General features: G+C 48.1%; 1 protein-coding gene across 1 annotated transcript in view; it reads right to left on the bottom strand.

The window, feature by feature from the left end:
• Positions 1–14,038, bottom strand: part of MALL (mal, T cell differentiation protein like) — an 18,532-nt gene extending 4,494 nt beyond the window's left edge. Inside the window, exon 1 of the mRNA XM_024202578.1 lies at positions 13,931–14,038. Coding sequence (XP_024058346.1) covers positions 13,931–14,038 — 108 coding nt within the window. The remainder of the gene's footprint in view (positions 1–13,930) is intronic.
• Positions 14,039–19,353: the final 5,315 nt, after the last annotated feature.

The following is a 19,353-nucleotide window of genomic DNA, read 5'->3' as shown; positions in this document are numbered from 1 at the left end:
AAAAAAAAGCCGCGATCAGCAGCAGCTCCACCGCGCCGCTTTCTTCTTCGGCGGCAATTCAGCGGCAGGTTCTTCCCCCCGAGAGGGACCGAGGGACCCGCCGCCGAATTGCCGCCAAAGAGCCCAACGTGCCGCCCTTTCCCCTTGGCCGCCCCAAGCACCTGCTTGCTGAGCTGGTGCCTGGAGCCGGCCCTGATCACATCCAAGGCTGGGTCTTGCTCCTGTTGAAGTCAGTAGCAGTTTTGTCCGTGATTTCAAAGGTTGCTGCTGGGAGCTATGTATGTTGGAAGAGCAGGTCATTTTTTTTTAGGTGGCTTAATATGGACTTAGAAGCCTGTTGTTAGATATTCATATTTTAAAAACTTGACCAGCAAGCCTTGTTTCTTGAAAGCTAGCTCTGGTTGGCCTCTGCCTCTCAAGTTCAGAGTACATTAGTCACAACCTCACAATATTTAATGCCTGACTGGAAAGTGCTTATCTACTCCATTATTGCCATTTATTATTTGTATTACGGTAGTGGTTAAAAGCCCTAGTCATGGACCAGACCCCCGATGTGCTAGGCGCTGGACAAACACAGAACAAGGAGACAGTCTGTGCTCCAGGGAGCTCACAGTGATGAGGACGGTGGTCCAAGAAGCTGTACAGCATAGCAAAGACTAGAATATGGTTTGGAGATGTGGCAATGACATTTGAACATGAGGGGAATTCAGTGTTGTTCCCGGTTATGGGGCGTATTATGTTAAACCAGGCCATTTTCAAGCGAAATCGTTTTTGCTGCGAAAGAAGGCTCTGCAAACCGAAGTCTTGTGAAATTTCTTGCAAATGCCAATTTGGAGGTGGGGAGGAAAGGGGGGAGGTCTATGAAAATGGGCAAAAACTTTCTGCATTTTCACACAGGTCTGTTCCATACGGTCATGAGTTTGTCCCTTCATAGCCCTTATCCTCACCCGACTGTGCAGTGGGACTCCGTAGCATGCCGGGCACTGCTATCCCCCCTAACAATCACTATCCTACCGCCAGCCTGGGCTACGTGGCCTTGAGGGCCAGCGCTGCTGAGAGCACGTCATTCTTTTGCCAAGCGGTGGTGGATTATGGCTTTGCTCTTTGTGAAGGATGGCTGGGATGATGGAGCCCGACTCCGCGCACCCTTCCCCGAACGGAGCCGCGAGTATAGCCAACAACAGACAACGTCGTGTAGGAAACGTTATTCACACCCCGTTCACCCCCTCAGCTGTCATTTCTTCGACCTGCAGAGCATACGCCGTGGGAATAAGAGGCCAGGGGCGGCTAAGCCTCCCCAAACAGCTGACTCGCTGCCTTTGGAGCACACTACCGCCGAAAGGGTGGGTGCCCCAGCTGTGGTCCTGCCTGCCCACCCTGCTCTTCCTCTTCCAGTCCCTGTTCTGCCTGCATGGGAGCCTCGCGGGAGGGGGTGAAGAGGCGCGCGAGCGAGGGGTGAGCAGCCAGCAGGCTCAGCTGCCCAGCCGGTGGGCGGGGAGGGGGCAAAGTGGCAGGTGGGGAGGGAGAGGAGTGGGGCTGGAGCAGGGGTGGTCCTAGGGGCGGGGCCACGGTCTGGGCACGTGCAACCTCCCCAAATGGAGGAGTCACGTGCCACCCATGCTGCAGGGTATTCAACCTCCCTTTCAAAGCCATCCGTGCTCCTGACTTCCATCCCTGTCACTACATTGAAAGTCACAAATGTCAGGGGCCCATCCAGTGCCCATGGAAGTTAATGGAAAGGCTCCCACTGAGAGCTGGACTGGGCTCACGCGGGATGGGAGAAGGGTGCAGTGCTCATGAGTGCCTCTCCCAGGACGTGGTCTTGGATTCCTATGGTCAGCGCCCATCGTGGAGAGAGAACGGGCTTCCAGCATTCCCTCTGGGGGGGGAGAAGAATGCTGCCGTTGTGAAATAGCTCGAACATTGTTCTAATCCTGGCCAGCGAGGGCGTCACACTCTGCTATGCACAAGCAGCATAGGTGGGACCGTTTATTTATTTATTAGCCATGACAGGCAATTTAGAGGGGATAATTGCATTTTTCAAGCTGTTGAAACCACTTGACCTTCATCTTTGTGCTGCACAATCCACCCCGAGGCACTGACTAACTGCTCAGAAATGCTGCGCCCATCATATCTTACTGCTTCCCTAACACACTCTCCCTCCTGTCCATGCGGCCTCCCACTCGGATCTCCACCCCACCCCACCCACTGCTGCACCCAACTCAACAGACTCAAGCAGACGCTTTTCATTTTTCAGTGGTGAGCAAATCAACCACTTCACAATTTGTTTACTTGTATTCAACTTTCAGGAATGCCCAACTGAATGGAGTAAGACTGGATCTAGAGACCTCTGATGACTATATTAATGAGTCTTAAGAGTTGATTTATGAACTCCAGATGGCAAGAGATCCTAGACCTTAATTATTCTGGAACTTTCAGATGGAAGAGGAGGGAAAAGGTCTGAATCTAGGCACACTGGGTTCCTTACTAAAGGTGGGGGATAAGCCTCAAGAACAGCATCAAACTGGGAGGTGGTTACCATGCGTAGGTGTTGGCCTTCCCTTGTACAGGCTGCAGAACAGACATTCTGTTATGTGAAGGATAAAATTAAATGTAAGAAAGGAAATAAATCTGCCATTGACCCAAGCTTACCCAGTGTCACCCATCTGCCACATGGAGACCCTCGTAGCTCTAATATACTCCAAATCCTCCTTCAGTGGCTGTTTCTTTTGGTCACAGGCTCATGCCCTTCGGTCCTGGATAGACTCTCTCTGCCTAGATCAAGGCTATTATGTGTGTGTCGTTTCAAGTCCTGTGTTTGCGACGGCCTTTGAACCAGGTCACGTCGATCTGTGGACCTCTTCCCGGGAGTTGAGAACCTCTGCGGTGAAGCACATGCCCCTCCATTATTCCTCAAGCTTGTTGTTCTCTTGCTGTCCAGGGTCGCACATGGAACACTGGCATTTGCTAACTTTTGAGTGCTTGGCTTTGTGACCGTCACGTTCTTGTGACATAGCATTTGGTGGTGGTGTCTGTAATATTTCATTGCAGTGGCTGGGGAGGTATTGAGCTGTGTTATACTGCTGCTACAAAAGCCACAGAGAAAGCAAAATACATCAAAAGACTTGTTACCGGCATTGTTTCGGCGTTAGTGACCCCCATTGTCTTTACTTCCGTCAGGAAGCGTCCTTTGACTTACCCAAATCACCAGGAATAGAGTCTCTAACAAGCTCACAATTCCATATAACATTTAGCAGCCAGGAGAGTTACACCAGCATCAAAGAGGTGTGAGAGATCTAGAACTCCTTATCTGATGCATAAGCAATGAGACACTGATCTGAGGCCCGTTGTAGTCAATGGAAAGATTCCCATTGACTTCACTGGGCTTTGGATTGGAGAGTCTTATAGCTTTGTGAAACTCGCACCTGCACTTCAGAGGCTCAAGGGAGCATTTCTTTGGTTCAGTCCACAATGGTTCTACTTGGGGGGGGGGGGCGGATCAAAACATCAAAGTGAAACCCAAGTCAAAACTCCAGTCAGTCACCATGGTGGGATCACATTGAAAGGAACCCCCTGAGCTGGCTTAGGTTCACACGAAACGCCAGCAAAACCCTAGCAAACCTTCTAGTGGACTTGGTGTGAATCTTCAATTTCTGATCAAACCGAAAAACAGGTGAGCATCAGCACAGCTCTATCGTACTGCATGCGCTTAAGGAGGGTGTGTCTGCCTGGGTGCTTCCCAAGACATCATTCTTTTGGGAAAACAGAAGAAAATGGCCAGGTGTGAAACAGATTATGGGTCTTCCCGCTTAGTACCACCAGGACTGGTTACCACAGTGTGCACCCAGTTCCTCTGTCCCATGTTCGCCATAGCTCTCTAGTCACCTGCCGCTTCTACTCCCCTTATCCCAGCCCGTGTTTAAAGACAAAGAAGAACAGACCTGATTTTTGGAAATGTTCTACTACCAGTAAAAGACCAATAGAAAAAAAGTGAACTATGGCCTGCAAAATCAGCAGAACCCATTGAAGCAGGAAGGCAATGATGAAGCAGGGCATGTGTCAGATGTGACTCTGAAGTCAATCAACAAGGATGAAATAGGTCACAAGTGAGAGAAGAATACATGGAAGATCACAGATGAGGTTTTTGGACAAGAAAGTGTAGTTAGAATTTGATGTGATTCAACAGGCCTTGTATTGCAGAAGGCAGCAGAGGGAACAGCACAATGTAATGGGGTTCAGAGGGAGCTCCCTGGACAATTCATTTGAAGCAATTCCAAGGAGCTCTGTACCCAACTCCTCTTTATTAAGTGGATCAGGCATTATTAGGTTATACAGCAAAGCAACCAGAATTTCTAAAACCAAACACCTGGAAGGGGGAGCCTATGGGAGATACCAGCAGAACCACCTAGATAGCCAGGAACCTTGATGGCAGATGGAAAATATCAGTCATTGGACAAGCCACAGAACTTGTATGCAGCATAATTGTAGCCGTGTCCCAGTCTCAGGATATTAGAGAGACAAAGTGAGCCGGGTAACATCTTTTAGTGGACCAACTTCTGTTGGTGAAAGAGACAAGCTTTAGAACTACACAGAGCTCTTCTTCTGATCTGGGAAAGGTACTTCATCTTCAACCTTAAGCATATTCTCACCAGCAACCACACCATAGTACCACCATAGTAACTCTAAACTAGAACCAATCCATGCAACAAACCTCGATGCCAACTCTGCCCACATATCTACACCAGCGACACCATCACAGGACCTAACCAGATCAGCTACAACATCACCGGTTCATTCACCTGCACGTCCACCAATGTTATATATGCCATCATGTGCCAGCAATGCCCCTCTGCTATTGGCCAAACTGGACAGTCCCTACGTAAAAGGATAAATGGACACAAGTCAGATATTAGGAATGGCAATATACAAAAACCTGTAGGAGAACACTTCAACCTTCCTGGCAACACAATAGCAAATGTAAAGGTAGCCATCCTACTGCAAAAAAACTTCAGGACCAGACTCCAAAGAGAAACTGCTGAGCTTCAGTTCATCTGCAAATTTGACACCATCAGCTCAGGATTAAACAAAGACTGTGAATGGCTAGCCAACTACAAAAGCAGTTTCTCCTCCCTTGGTGTTCACACCTCAACTGCTAGAAGAGGGCCTCACCTCCCCTGATTGAACTAACCTGGTTATCTCTAGACTAATTCTTGCCTGCATATTTATACCTGCCTCTGGAAATTTCCATTACATGCGTCTGATGAAGTGGGTATTCACCCACGAAAGCTTATGCTCCAATACATCTGTTAGTCTATAAGGTGCCACGGGACTCTTCGTTGCTTTTTACAGATCCAGACTAACACGGCTACCCCTCTGATACCTGTACTTCATCTTGTACTTAGCTGTGATGCTGGGAGTATCTTTCCCAACCCGAAGAAGAGCTCTGTGGGGCTCGAAAGCATGTCTCTCTCTCACCAACAGAAGTTGGTCCACTAAAAGATGTTACCTCACCCACCTTGTCTCTAGAAGCCGCAGAAGTGACCATTTCTTGAGTAGCCTTTTCATTGGAACTGATACCTCCAAATCTTCAGGCCTCGCACTTCCCATGGAAATAGTTACGGATCTGTACTGTACCCTGCAGATATCCCCACAGATAATATTTCTAGTATTTCTATTTCCCCTCTCACAACCACACAGAGATTAGGCAAGACGATTCCTACTGAGACAGTAGGGCAATCAGGTAGTTATCGTAGGTACCTGGACACAAACGCAAGAAGCCTGGGAAACAAGTGAAATGAACAGAAAGGCTGAAATGAACAATGAACATTGGCCACTGTTGGTAGACAGGATACTGGGCTAGATGGACCTTTGGTCTGACCCAATAAGGCCATTCTTATGTTCTTAAGAAAAACAACGCATCTGATTTGGATTTCTGCACTACTGTAACTCCCGTTGACGTACTCCTGATTTTCACAAGGCAGTGACATCAGGATCAGGCCCAAATTATTCACCCAGGAGGTGATACCTGGCCCTGCTGAAGTCCATGGTGGGGGGAGGTGGGGGGGGTTGCCATTGATTTCAATAGAGTCAGGATTTCACCCTTTGTCTTGTAGTACAAGCATTTCACAGATAATGCTCCAGGCAGTGTTGGCGGGATAATGGTGTAAACCAGAACATTGCCACCTCTCTCACTCTTTGAATGTTTGCTTCTAGCAAAGCCGCTCAGATCAATGACGTAAACGCAATACATACTTGGCGAAGGTGTTCCCAGACCCACCCTGAGCTATAAAAACACTGCCAAGAAAAATCTGACATTGAACTTTTCACCAACACTGTTACGTTAGTTTGTTTACTCAGGGCTCTCCTTCCATTTCTAGCAACAAAGCCAGAAGCAACCTGAAGAGAGGCACTGACCCGCCCCCAGGAGCAATCAGACAGGTTTTTCGGGACGAGAAAGAAATCCATTTCACCTTTAAAAGATATTAAATTCAGAAATCCAGTAGCTCTCTGAAACTGTAGATCTATGGCATCAAAAGCCTTATATTGATCTCAAAGGAACCCTGATCATTTGAGACTTTCATTAGGACAAGGATGATGTGGGAAGGGAAATGTTGCAGATGTCGTGTTTCTGGGATCTGACTTTGATTTCCTTCCTTTCCAGTCCTGTCCCAACATACTGCGTCTGCATATTTGGATCTTGGGCAGGCAACGTTTCAGCCATTCTGATGGTGTGGTTTGGAGAGGATTTGCACTTGCAGAGTTCTAGGGAAGCTGTCAGCACTGCTGACAGACTGATACAGATAATCTTTAGAAAAACTTTCCAAAGATTGTACTGTAAAGCCAGCGGAGATAGGACCTTTCGGACCCTCCGTTCGCAGCTGTCAGCCAAGACTCGGAGAGTTTAAAATAGCCAATCTTCTCCTTAGAAAAGAGATTTTCTGTTTTTCCCAGGGGTTGTGGGCTAGAGCCCTAGAGATTCCCCCATTTATTCTTCCCACAGAGTCTCATATGCCAGCCTTACTTTCAGAAGTGTGAACACCTGCAGCTCCCACAGTTCCCCCGCTGGGATGCTGAGTGTACAAAAAGAGGCACAGTTGCCAGGGTGTCGTGCGAGATGAAACAGACACACACACAGAGATACTACATGGTCTCAACCTGTCCCCTCTCTTCTTTTCAGTGCTCCCCTACACGCTTTACCCAACCCCCCTGCTTTCTCTCAGCAACTCCAGCTGCTAGCAGAGTCCTTCTGCCCCAGGACAGAAGCATGCTGGCGCTGCACACCTCTGCAGCCTTCCTCGTTTTCACGCAGAAAGAACCGCCCCCACCGCTCACGCACAGACTTTCTCTGCCTCAGCAGCTCATCTGTTTTCTGTATCTCTAGTAGCTGTTTACGAGGGTGAGTGGGCCCTGGCTTAGACCTTCTATTTCTAAGCAAAGGTGGCTTTCTAGTGGGTAGAAGCACAGGGCTGGGAGTCAAATGTGGGTTCAATTCTCAGCCCTGCCACAGACATAGTCTATCTGTGTGACCTTGGGCACATCACTTAATCTCTGTGCCTCAGTTCCCCATCTGTACAGTGGGGTTAACTGCACTTCCCTGCCTCCCCGGAATATTACAAACCTTCCATCGGTAAATGCTTCCGACGTGCCGTGGCTCGAAGATGCTCTAGAAGGGCAGGGTAAGATTATTATTGGTGCCAGGTCTTTATAAAGCATATGTTTCTCAACCCACACCCAGCACCTTCAAAAACGAGTCGGGTTTTTTGTGCCACTGCTTTCCTGTTGTATCATTACCCTTCAGCGAGGGAAGGCGTTTTCGGGAGGTGTGCATAAGGAAGGAACGTTCTCATGCATATCACTGACTTAAAGGAGGCTTGCATGCAGGCGGTCCAGGATTTCATACCAATAAATCCTACAGTCAATGTGTTTGCTACGATTAGCAGATCTGTGACTACAGGGGCCTGTTCTGAACTGTAGTGCTAAAGATGTGTCCTACCCTCGTGGAAGGGAAAGCTCCACAGAGAGAGTGTCCAAACAACATGCATGTCACAGAGAAGAGAGTCCGGCTGATGTACAGGGTTTCACACTGTGGGTCGTGACCCCCTAGCACAGGTCAAGGAACGTCATGCAAAAATTATAAAATCTGGTAGTATCATTGCCTAATTTACATAATGATGATCAATGGATACACAACATAAAGCCTAGAAGGATGTGTCCCTTAAAGACCCCCTCTTGCCATACCTGGGAATCCTGGCCCGTGGCTCAGGGCAGAGTGCAGGCTGTGTGGGATGGCCCTTTAAGGCCATCATAGAGTTGTAACCCATAGAGATCCCCGGCTGGCCCCAAAAGGGAACCAACCCTGCCCTCCAAGCTCCAGCTGGCGGCAGGTCAGAATCAAGGCCCTGGATTCTATTCGCAGTTCTGCCCTTGGGTAACACACCTGTGCCTCAGCAACAGCAGTGCCACTCTAAAATGATCTAACCACAACTTTACCTCCGGGCTCAATTACTTGTGCGCAAGGTGCTTGGAGATCTTCAGATAAAAGGTCCCAGAGGCATGCAACAGGGTATTACCAGTCTTTTGCAATCAGCCGGCAGGAACCGGAGTAGGAGGAAAAGAGCAATTCTTCCCTCACACCGATCCCCTTCCTTAGTGTTTGCACTGCATTGTCACCAGCCCCGCCACTGTGGTCACTCTGAGCACTTGGGTACCATGGTATTTGGTAGTGCTCGTAACTGCACCAAGCCCCCTAAAGGCAAGCGCCATCACCGCTCCAGCTGTTAGTGCCACGTGGGCACCTCCCACCTGGGTTCACCCAGCCCAGACACTCACATGCAGGGGGACACGCACGAAAAGGCCCTTGCTCGCCGTCCGGCAGAGTCACGCCACAAGACACGGGCAGGGTAGCTGTGCTGAACTGTGGATACCCAAAGGGCATCAGACAGTTAACCAGCCTGGTCATGACCACATGGTCACAGTCATCCCATCTGCTCTAGCCTGGCCTGCTCCCCCCAGGTCCCTGCTCCTCGTGTTAGCCCAATGGCTGTTTGGGGATCTTAGACCCACGTCCGTATGAGTCAGGGTTGCAGCACTCCCCCAACATATGCTAATCCCCCCAAAACTAAGTTAAACTGGGGTGTTTCATTTGCAAGGCCTCTCTGGAAAGTCTTCACTTTCTTCAGGTCCAGGATTAGGCCCAGGTCATCTGTCACCCTGGGGCACAATGACCCAGCCTACCTGCTCCTTCTGTCTATGGCAACATGACATAAAAAGACACCCTGTCCCCACCACGGGTCCTGGCTTTGAATGGTAATGTCCATTTTCTACAGATGGTTCCATCTGAATGGGATGGAGTAGGGAGACTAAATGAAACAATCAATAATCACCTAAAGCAGCAGTCTGTTGCTTAAAACGGGTATGTTGCTGCCTAAAATATAGGCAGAGCTGGTCTTGCCGATAGTTACGGTGTCCCGACACTTTCCATTTCCCTGTGTTCATGGGGACAATGAGGATAAAACAAAATATTGACTGGCTGCTCATGAGCGCTGCCCAGCCTGTGCACGGCATGAGGCAGGGTCCTCTGCGGGAAAACCAGCATGTGATCATGTAATTACAGACTGTATCATCATGGATACACACATAGGGGCCAAACTGCACAGACAGCCTTCATTCCAGCATTTCCTGACTTCGGAGTCCTCAGTTTGCAGCCTGAATGTTCTTTTGATGTTGTTTTTTTGTGTGCACGTCATTATATATTTAGGGCCTGAGCCAACTCCCATTGGTGGCCATGGAAAGACTCCAATAGGAGTTGGATCAGGCCCCTAGAGCAGGGGTTCTCAAACTGGGGGTCGGGACCCCTCAGGGGGTCGTGAGGTTATTACATGGGGGGGTCGCGAGCTGTCAGCCTCCACCTCAAACCCCGCTTTGCCTCCAGCATTTATAGTGATGTTAAATACATTTAAAAAAAATTAATTTATAAGGGGGGTCGCACTCAGAGGCTTGCTGTGTGAAAGGGGTCACCAGAACAACAGTTTGAGAACCACTGCCCTAGGGTACCTCTACACTGGGTAGACAGACTAACGCTAGCTCCACTTGATCGAGTGTGCTAAAAACAGCAGCATGGCTGCTGCCGCACAGGCGGGCGGCCGAGACGAGCCGCCCGAGTCCGCGCCTGCCCAACCCACTGACTCGCCCAAGCCACCGCCCAGGCCAAAATGGGCACACAGCTCTTTTTAGCACGCTAGATCAAGCGGCACCAGGTTGACAGATGTGCACGAGTGCCGCTTGACCTAGCGTGCTAAAAATAGCTGGGTGCACATTCTGGCGACCCAATTTTGGGTTGGGACCCACAGTTGGGAAACCCTTCAGCCCCTGCCCCCATCTCTACATCAATCCCTCTAAGCTCCTAGCCCCTCCAAAATCCTGTCTTCTTCATCCCCTTCTGCTCCTCTCCCCTGAGCTTCTACCCCTGTCCCAACTCTGCTTCTATCCCCAATGCCCCCAGCCCGTCTCTCTCTCCCCAGCCCCCGCTCTACTCCTATCCGCTCTCACCCCGTGTGCTCCCATCCCAGCTAGACACCTCGTCCACGGAGCCTGGTGTCCAGCAGGAGGCACCGCAAGCACAGCAAGGCTTGTCTCCCTGCTCTCAGTTCCAGGGCCTGGGGCCACAGCCGCCTCCAGCAGCCAGGAGGAGTATTTGTAGGGAAAGTCCTGCTCAGCTCCTCCATTCCTATGATGGTACCTGCTCAGTCATCACACACGGGAGCTGGGAGGGGATGGCGCATGCTCAGTTAGGGTTGCCAACCCTCTGGGATTGCCCTGGAGTCTCCAGGAATTAAAAATTAATCTTTCATTGATGATGATGTCATGTGATGAAACCTCCAGGAATACGTCCAACCAAAATTGGCAACCCTATACTCAGTGCCAACGGAAGCTTTGGAGAATTTAGCTGTCCGACTCTAACAAGCCTCTTCTGAGCCTTTATGAACTGCAGTTCTCAGGGGCTCATAATCTGAGCCAGTTCTGGCAGATTTTCTTAGGGATGGCAATAGGCACCTCCCAGACACCAGCGTGGTTCCCCCTGCCATGTTTCAAGTCCCTGCTCCAAAGCACGGAGCTGCTAGAGCTTCCCAGTGAAATAGCTGGACACTTTTTTTTTTTTTAACCTGGGCAAAACCACGTATTTTTCACTAGCCTCGTTCTTGGGAAGGGCAGAATTCTTTTCGCTAAAACTTTCCCATAAAAATCAGTCTGAGGCAGACACCAAGCATGGAAAAACTCAGCCAAAATAGTTTGGAACAGTTAACAACAACTGAACAGGGTCTTATAGTGGAAAATGTTAGGCAACCTTAATGATAAGCATTGATACCAGCTCCACCTACATTCCCACATTTAATGCTTTATACATGGGAAGTAGGGGTACTGTATTAGGGAGTTTTGACGTGGCACAATGAACATGTTATAGTAGCTCAAAAGCAACAATTGTGATGTGTCCATGTAGGCTCCTTTTATTGTACATAACGCATAATATTAGAGGATATTACACGTGTTATTGGGTATTATTCACACACCAGTTCAACCCCATTGGGCCCAGTTCGGATCTCACACCATTATAAACAGGGAGAAACTCCACTGAAGTCACTGGGAGCAACATCAATTTAAAATTGTTAAGAGAGGAGACGGGAACTGATTGACTTCAGCCAACGTCACTCACTTCTGGTTTATGTTTTATGTTCCTAAAAGCTCATGCTTCAAGGTTTTATCCAGCCACCAGCAGGGGTCAGGAAGGGATTTTTTCCCCCTAATGTATTCTGGGAGGGTTCTTTTTTTTAATCTCCTTCCTCTGAAGAATCGGAGTTGGCCACAGCTGGAAATGGGACCCTAGACAGGGAGGCACTGAGGTGGCACTGCACATTCTCTCTCTCTCAGGTGCTTGCCTGGTTGGTTCTTGCTCACATGCTCAGTGTCTAAGTGATCACCATATGTGGAGTCGGGAAGGAATTTTCCCCAGGTCAGATTGGCAGCGACCTTGGAGGTTTTTGCCCTTCCTTTGCAGCATGGAATGTGGGTCACTTGCCAAGATCATCTCACTTAAGCATTTCTCTGGCCCTGCACCCGAGTCCCTCCTGTTCTCTGCCTGTCTTACCGTCTAGTGTCCTGTGAGCTGTCATAGTTTGGTCTCATTTCGGCTGTTGGGATGAGTGGGCCAGGACTGGGTGGTGGTGGTGGCCTGTGAGATACAAGAGGTCAACCTAGGTGAGCTGGAGGCCTTAAACACTGACTCTACATTACTCCTGATCTATAGCAGTGCGAGTGGAATATCAGGCCTTATACATCGTGCCAATGCACAGTAAGAATGTGTGAAGGGTTGGGACTTGAGCTTCTCTCTTTCCTGCGTCTCAAAAGGAGACTACCTCCTAAATATGTATACAATACATAACGTGACATTTAAGAACTTCAGAGATGACAGCTCTTGTGTATACAGAGCACTGGCGGAAGAACATTCTTCCTCTAGAGATACCTGCTTCTCATCTCCAAGAAAGGGGATCCAATCAAGGGATAAATCTTAGATAGCCACTCCCACTCCCAACAATATACAGTGGTTGCAAATTTGGGGCAATTCAGGTCATTTAAAATAATGGTAAAGGTGTCCAAAGTCACTAGTTCATACTAAAGAAGCATAACAGTGCCTCTGTTGAGACTGAGCAGCAAAAAAGTATTTAAAATGAAAGATAACACATGCTGCAATGAAAGGCATGTCATGATTTACCTCAACGATGCTCGGACCGAGGTTCACGAGCTCAAAGTGGCTCTTTAACGTGTCTCCTGCAGCACTTGATATTAAAACACCAATTTAATTATTAGCCAGTCTAAGTCATTAACCAATCAGGATGCTTTTACTATGTTATTAACCAATTGTAGTTGATAACATAATAATACTTGGTCAGTCATTTTGCTGTGAGAATTATATATATATATATATATATATATATATACACACACACACACACACACTATTTTCCCTGTCATACTGTTTAAATATGAATATATAGCACTATAGTAAATGAAAATGACTTCACACTGCTGTGGCTCTTTTGGGTTATGCTGATCGCTAATTTAGACCTCAGTGCTCAGGAGCTGCGTATCACTGATTTACATGCTATTTTATCAGGGTTGTGTTCATGGTACCATAGTCAGCACTCCGTTTCAGCGCAAAGCCGATGATAAAGACAAGATGCTGATGTTTCTAATGGAAATGTCAGCTTATCTTTTCCTATGGCTGTCTGAATATGAAGCTGCAATTAACAAATATGCCACATAATTGTTTGGGTGGGTGGTGCAGGCTCCATGTTATCACTATGAACAGACCTTAATGACCGTATTGTATATCAAAGTACATCAATTGCCATATGTCAAGAAAATCCCCCACTTCGTCACACCATAATCTGACTAGACATACTGGAATGCATGGCCAGGACTCTGGACTCTGGAATATTCAGAAAATCTGCCATCGCTTGCATATGACAAAAGCCGACTGCGTGACTACAACCTTTGATCCCCCAGAAAACTTCAATAAAGACAGAGAAATACAGCCTTGAAGAAGAAAATGACAGACGCTTCTTTAACTTCCAAGCTCTGACTTAATACAAAGATAAAACAACTGCTACACCATGCAAGGATGACAAGCTGTTTTCAGTGCTTTCCATTGTTTTGGTTAACTCAAGCCCTGAGACAGACCTTATGATTTTACATGTAAGTAGCTGCAGAAGGAAGCTTTCCCTCCACATTGTTTTCTTCTTACCATCGTTGCTTTTTGTGCTAGTTCTGGATTCCCCACCACCACCACCACCACCACACACACACCAATTGGAAATAGCCTTTAGTTTTTGCCATAGCAATCAATCAATCAAACAAAAACTTTCAGTATACTTACTAGCTCTGGTAGGATAAAAGCAGATGGCACTGTTCTAAATATTTTTGCTCCAGATGGCATGTCAGGTTCTGTGTGGGTAACAGGTGGAGGGAGATCTTTTGATGCCATCTCTCTTCTCTGCTTAGACAGGTAGAGGGGCAGCTCCGCTATCCGTGGTTATCTGTGCAACACCATTGGCATGCACAGTTTAAAGTACTATCCACTGACACGCCCATCTGGATGTAATCAGTAAAACCAGTTCCAGCCTGGCAGGTCATTCCACTCCTTGCAGCCAAAAGAATCATCAGCTACTCTTTGGCTAAGTAAACAAAGGGCTCAGGTGAGGCAAGTACATTCCTTGGAAAGTGAATGAAAGCATGAGTGACAAAGTGGGAATGATTTGTAATATTTTTATGATTCTGATATGTGCCTCAGTTTCCTCCTACACCTTGCACAGCTACCTGGTAGGGAATAGGAGGATTAACTCTGCTGTCAGGGCAAAATACTAGCCATAATGGGTGTGTGTCACCTAGCTGTCTGGGCCATTAAAGAACATGCTGAAACCAACCCAGATCAACAGAGCATCCAGCAAGACAAAGAGACACCCCAATGACTGAACAACCTACACTGAACAGCAGGAAAACCCAGCAGATAGGACGTGTGCACTGAGCTGGAGAACCAATGGGGAAAGCGCTAGGGGATGGGGACAAGGACTGCCCTTTGGAGGGACTCAGGAGCAATCATCTGGGTGAACAAAAGGGACGAGAGAAGGAGCCAGAGAGGGAGACCATCACCTCAGGGCACTGGTTTGACCAGGATGGACTGTGGCATAACTTCTGCCTCTCTGTGCTAACCCAAAGGACTTTCAGACTCTGTCGCCAGGTGACTAATAAATGGCGACCTTGTTTTGAAAAGGCTGCCTGTGTCGCTGTGAATACTCACTGAGAGAATCGCGCCCTGAAGGGGCGCAGGACTCCCGCTTGGCTGGATTCGCTGCAGGGAGCCGCGGAGACCGGTCTCCCAGGTGCCAGAGGCCATAGACCAGACCCCGGGACTCCATAACAGCGTGTACTCACACACATATAGGTATGCACCAGGGCCCCGCAGGAGTTTGCTTGCAAACCGGCAATGGCACGGCAGTGTGTAATCAATGCCTACATCTTCTCCAAGGTTTTGCTGACTCAGAAAAGAATAACAACAATTAGAGTGGGAAATGTATTAAGATGTATTAAGAAACCCAGTCCATCACCCTGCCGGGGCAGGAATGTTCCCTACAGTGCGTTATCTGCTAACTCTCAAAAGTCCCAAGTTCTGGGTCTCCCACTCCTCCCATTGAGAGATTATTTCACCCAGGTCTTGCCCCTCCGACTACCATTAAGAACAGTTCTCGCCCTTTGGTGTTTCCAATCTGTTAACTCCCCCCACAGCACTGCCCTTTCCCCTGCACGTTACAGTACAGCTGTAACGCAAATTAAGGTCTGACTGCAGCACGGGTGGGCATAGCCATGCCAGTTTTAATGTAGCTGGAGCAGGTAGCAGTGATAATGGGGACATGGCAGCACAGATATCAGCCCAGGATAAGCCTGCCAGAGACCCTGGGTACATAGGTTGCTGGCCCATGCCAGGGGTCACACCACCACGTCTTTACAGCTGTTATCCATGCTAGCAGGATTAAAGCTGGCACAGGTATGCCTACGTGTATGCTACAATCACCCCATCACACCTTGATTTGCAATGCAGACCTACCCTGGGCAGTGCTTACCCAACACGAGAGAGACAAAAACCTACATTAGAACATTATTGAGGTTGCAACATCACAGACTTAAAAGTTAGGAAATGCCAGAGTTAAGGGTGTCTGTGCAACTTTCAGACTCTTGCCCATCTTCTCCAACCAGTCTCTGCCCCACCCCTGGTGCCAGTGCAATCCTTTACCTAGCTAGTCCCAGTGTCCATTCTCGGCTACTCATCCCAGCCCCAACGTCCTTGCCTAGCAAACACTAGTCCCACCTCTCCGGAAATACCATCCCAGTCTCCCCCATTCCCGGTCTCACTTTCCTTGCCCAGCCAGTGCCAATTCCCCTCCCCCCTTCTGGCTCCTCATCCAATCTTCTCTCCATCCCCCCACCCCCCTTGGCTTCTACTCAAACCCCCTGGTCCATGTTTCCCATCCCCCACTGGCTCTCAATCCCAATCTCTTTGCCCAGTCAGCCCCAGTTCTCCCCCCAGAGCCCAGCTCCTCATCAGATGTGTCTCCTCTCCGACTAGTTCCCAGGCCCTGTCTCCTTGCCCAGCCCCAGCCAATCCCAATCTCCCCTCCACTGGCTCCTAGTCCATCCCCAATGTCTCAGTCCCAGTCTCCCCCTACCCAAATCCCAGCCCTAGTTTCCACCTTCTACTCCCCTACCAGCCTCCAGTCCCAGTGTCCTCCTACCCCCATCTCCTTGTTCTAATCTACTCCGTCACTCCTCTCCCAGGACTGGCTCTTGTCCCCTCTGCAGTCTAAACAGGCAGCTTCCCTCCCCTGCCTTGCCTGGGCCCAGCCGGGGGAGCATTAAGAACAGGAGAGAGAGGCTTCCTGCAAGCAGTTCTGATAGCCAGCCTGGCCCACAGCAGCTCAGAGATGCAATTGCAGGGAAAGTCTTGCTGAGCCGTGGACAGAATTGTAGGGGTGGCAGGCCAGGGTGCCAAAGAGCAGCCCCCAGCCTATGTCCCCGCCGCCTAAGGCAGGTGGAGGATCTGGGGCTCCCCACAATGGCCCAGGCTCCCTGGGCAGTTCTTACCACTGCCTGGCTCTGGCTTCCAGCCTGGCCAGAGGGCAGTGCCTCAGGGGGAAGAGGAGGGGCAGGGCTGGAGCCATGGATGGGGCAGGGGTCCTGTTTCTGTATTTTGAAAAATAGTTTTGTTGGGGGGAAGGTTGTGGAGTGCCAGGGGCAGCCTGCCCCAATACGTGCCCCCGTTCCAATCTCCTCCAAACTGCATTCAGGCCCGGCCCCCAGGCTCCCTGCCCTGCCGGCTGCCCCCACCTGTTTCCTGGGCACTCCAGACAGGCCTTGTGCCAGCAGGGAGAGCAGAGAGACTGCCTGGTGCCACGTACTACATCGGCCCCTGATGACCAAATGCAGGACTAGACTCAGAACAACTCAAGACAATACCAATAACTGTTAGATGGTGTTAAATGTATTTGTTGGGAAAAGATCAGACACTCAAGCAAGGAACTTTTCCAGTAAAAGGCTCTATCCAGCTAGAGGGAAAAGAAATAGGAGAAAAAGTTTATTCAACTTTTAAAGTTTCTAATGCAAGTCTGGGCTTTTCCTTCTTCTTCCAGGAGTTTAATAGAAGATTAAAAGTTTTTAATGGTGGTGGTTACAATAGAAGTAAGTCGGTGATAACTTGACACCAAACCCCAAAACACAAGTATCTGTTTAATGTTGTAAGAGTACAGAGGGTTTATTTATCCTGTTGAGCCCCTGCTTAGCAACAAAACCAACGCAGCTTTTCTGAGTGTTCGAAAGTGCAGTAGTATCCTGCTGCTCATTACCTGGGAATGCATGATGAACACTTATTTCTCAGCCTGATTGACCTTGCTAAACTAGTTCCCTAAAAAAAGTATCTTATTGCTGTTTTCTTTGCCTATAATTTACCTGGCCACTTGGGCATTGTGCCTAGATTCCTGCATTTTTCTCATTGAGTACAGGCCCATATTAAAACTGAAACTCAGATGTGAACACAGCCATTCTAAATGAACTATAGAAAATATTGTTACATCTAAATAGTTGGTTCAACTTTACGGTCAATGCTTCATTAGTGTTATTTGTTATGGGATAAGAGGGAAGGTCCTCTCATGGATCAGAAACTGGTTAAAAGATAGGAAACAAAGGGTAGGAATAAATGGCCAGTTTTCAGAATGGAGAGAGGTAAATAGTGGTGTTCCCCAGGGGTCTGTAGTGGGACCAGTCCTATTCCACATATTCATAAATGATCTGGAAAAAGGGGTAAACAGTGAGGTGGCAAAATTTGCAGATACAAAATTACTCAAGATAGTTAAGTACAAAGCTGCCTGTGAAGAGTTACAAAAGGATCTCACAAAAGTGAGGGACTGGGCAACAAAATGGCAGATGAAACTGAATGTTGATAAATGCAAAGTAATGCACATTGGAAAACATTATCCCAACTATACATATAAAATGATGGGGTCTAAATTAGCTGTGACCACTCAAGAAAGAGATCTTGGAGTCATTGTGGAGAGTTCTCTGAAAACATCCACTCAATGTGCAGCGGCAGTCAAAAATGCAAACAGAATGTTGGGAATCATTAGGAAAGGGACAGATAATAAGACAGAAAATATCCTATTGCCTCTATATAAATCCATGGTACGCCCACGTCTTGGATACTGCGTGCAGATGTGGTCGCCCCATCTCAAAAAAGATCTATTGGAACTGTAAAAGGTTCAGAAAAGAGCAACAAAAATGGTTAGGGGTATGGAACAGCTTCCATATGAGGAGAGATTAATAAGACTGGGACTTTTCAGCTTGGAAAAGAGACGACTAAGGGGGGATCTGATAGAGGTCTATAAAATCATGATGGGTGTAGAGAAAGTAAATAAGGAACTGTTGTTTACTCCTTCTCATAACACAAGAACTAGGGGTCACCAAATGAAATTAATAGGCAGCAGGTTTAAAACAAGCAAAAGGAAGTATTTCTTCACACAACGCACAGTCAACCTGTGGAACTCTTTGCCAGAGGATGTTGTGAAGGCCAAGACTATAACAGGGGTCAAAAAAGAACTAGATCATGGCGGATAGATCCATCAATGGCTATTAGCCAGGATGGGGAGAGATGCAAAACTATGCTCTGAAGTGTCCCTAGCCTCTGTGTGCCAGAAGCTGGGAATGGGCAATAGGGGATGGATCACTTGACGATTACCTGTTCTGTTCATTCCCTCTGAAGCACCTGGCATTGGCCACTGTCGGAAGACAGGATACTGGGCTAGATGGGCCTTTGGTAAAACCCAGTATGGCCGTTATGTTCTTATTATTTGTATTATTGCAGTGCCTAGCAGCTCTAGTCATAGACCAAGACTCCAAGTTGCTAGGCATAGAACAAAAAGATGGTCAGCTCTTTGAGGCAGGGACCATCTAAATATAAGTCAAGAGACAAAAGACGGATACAGACAAACCCATACGGGAGTACAAGAAAACAATGAGGCAATATTGGTCTCAGCATGACAAGTTGTAGTCTCAGCACACCAGCAGCCTAGCTGGTTTTTGTAGGCATCACGGCAAAGGAAAGTTTTAAGGAGGGTTTTTGAAGAAGGATAATGGGTTACTTTTGCTTCATAACACTCAGCTACACAAAACAGGAGGAGCAATGGATTTCACTGATAACGGTACTGATTTAAAAATGAAAACAAGGAGATAAAATACTTGTTATAAACCATTAGTATA

This window comes from Terrapene carolina, unplaced genomic scaffold (assembly GCF_002925995.2).
Source record: "Terrapene carolina triunguis isolate 2854851 unplaced genomic scaffold, T_m_triunguis-2.0 Scaffold132, whole genome shotgun sequence".
NCBI classification, from domain to species: domain Eukaryota; kingdom Metazoa; phylum Chordata; order Testudines; family Emydidae; genus Terrapene; species Terrapene triunguis.
The sequence above is the reverse complement of the archived record's forward strand: the minus strand, read 5'-3'. Positions and strand labels throughout refer to the sequence as shown.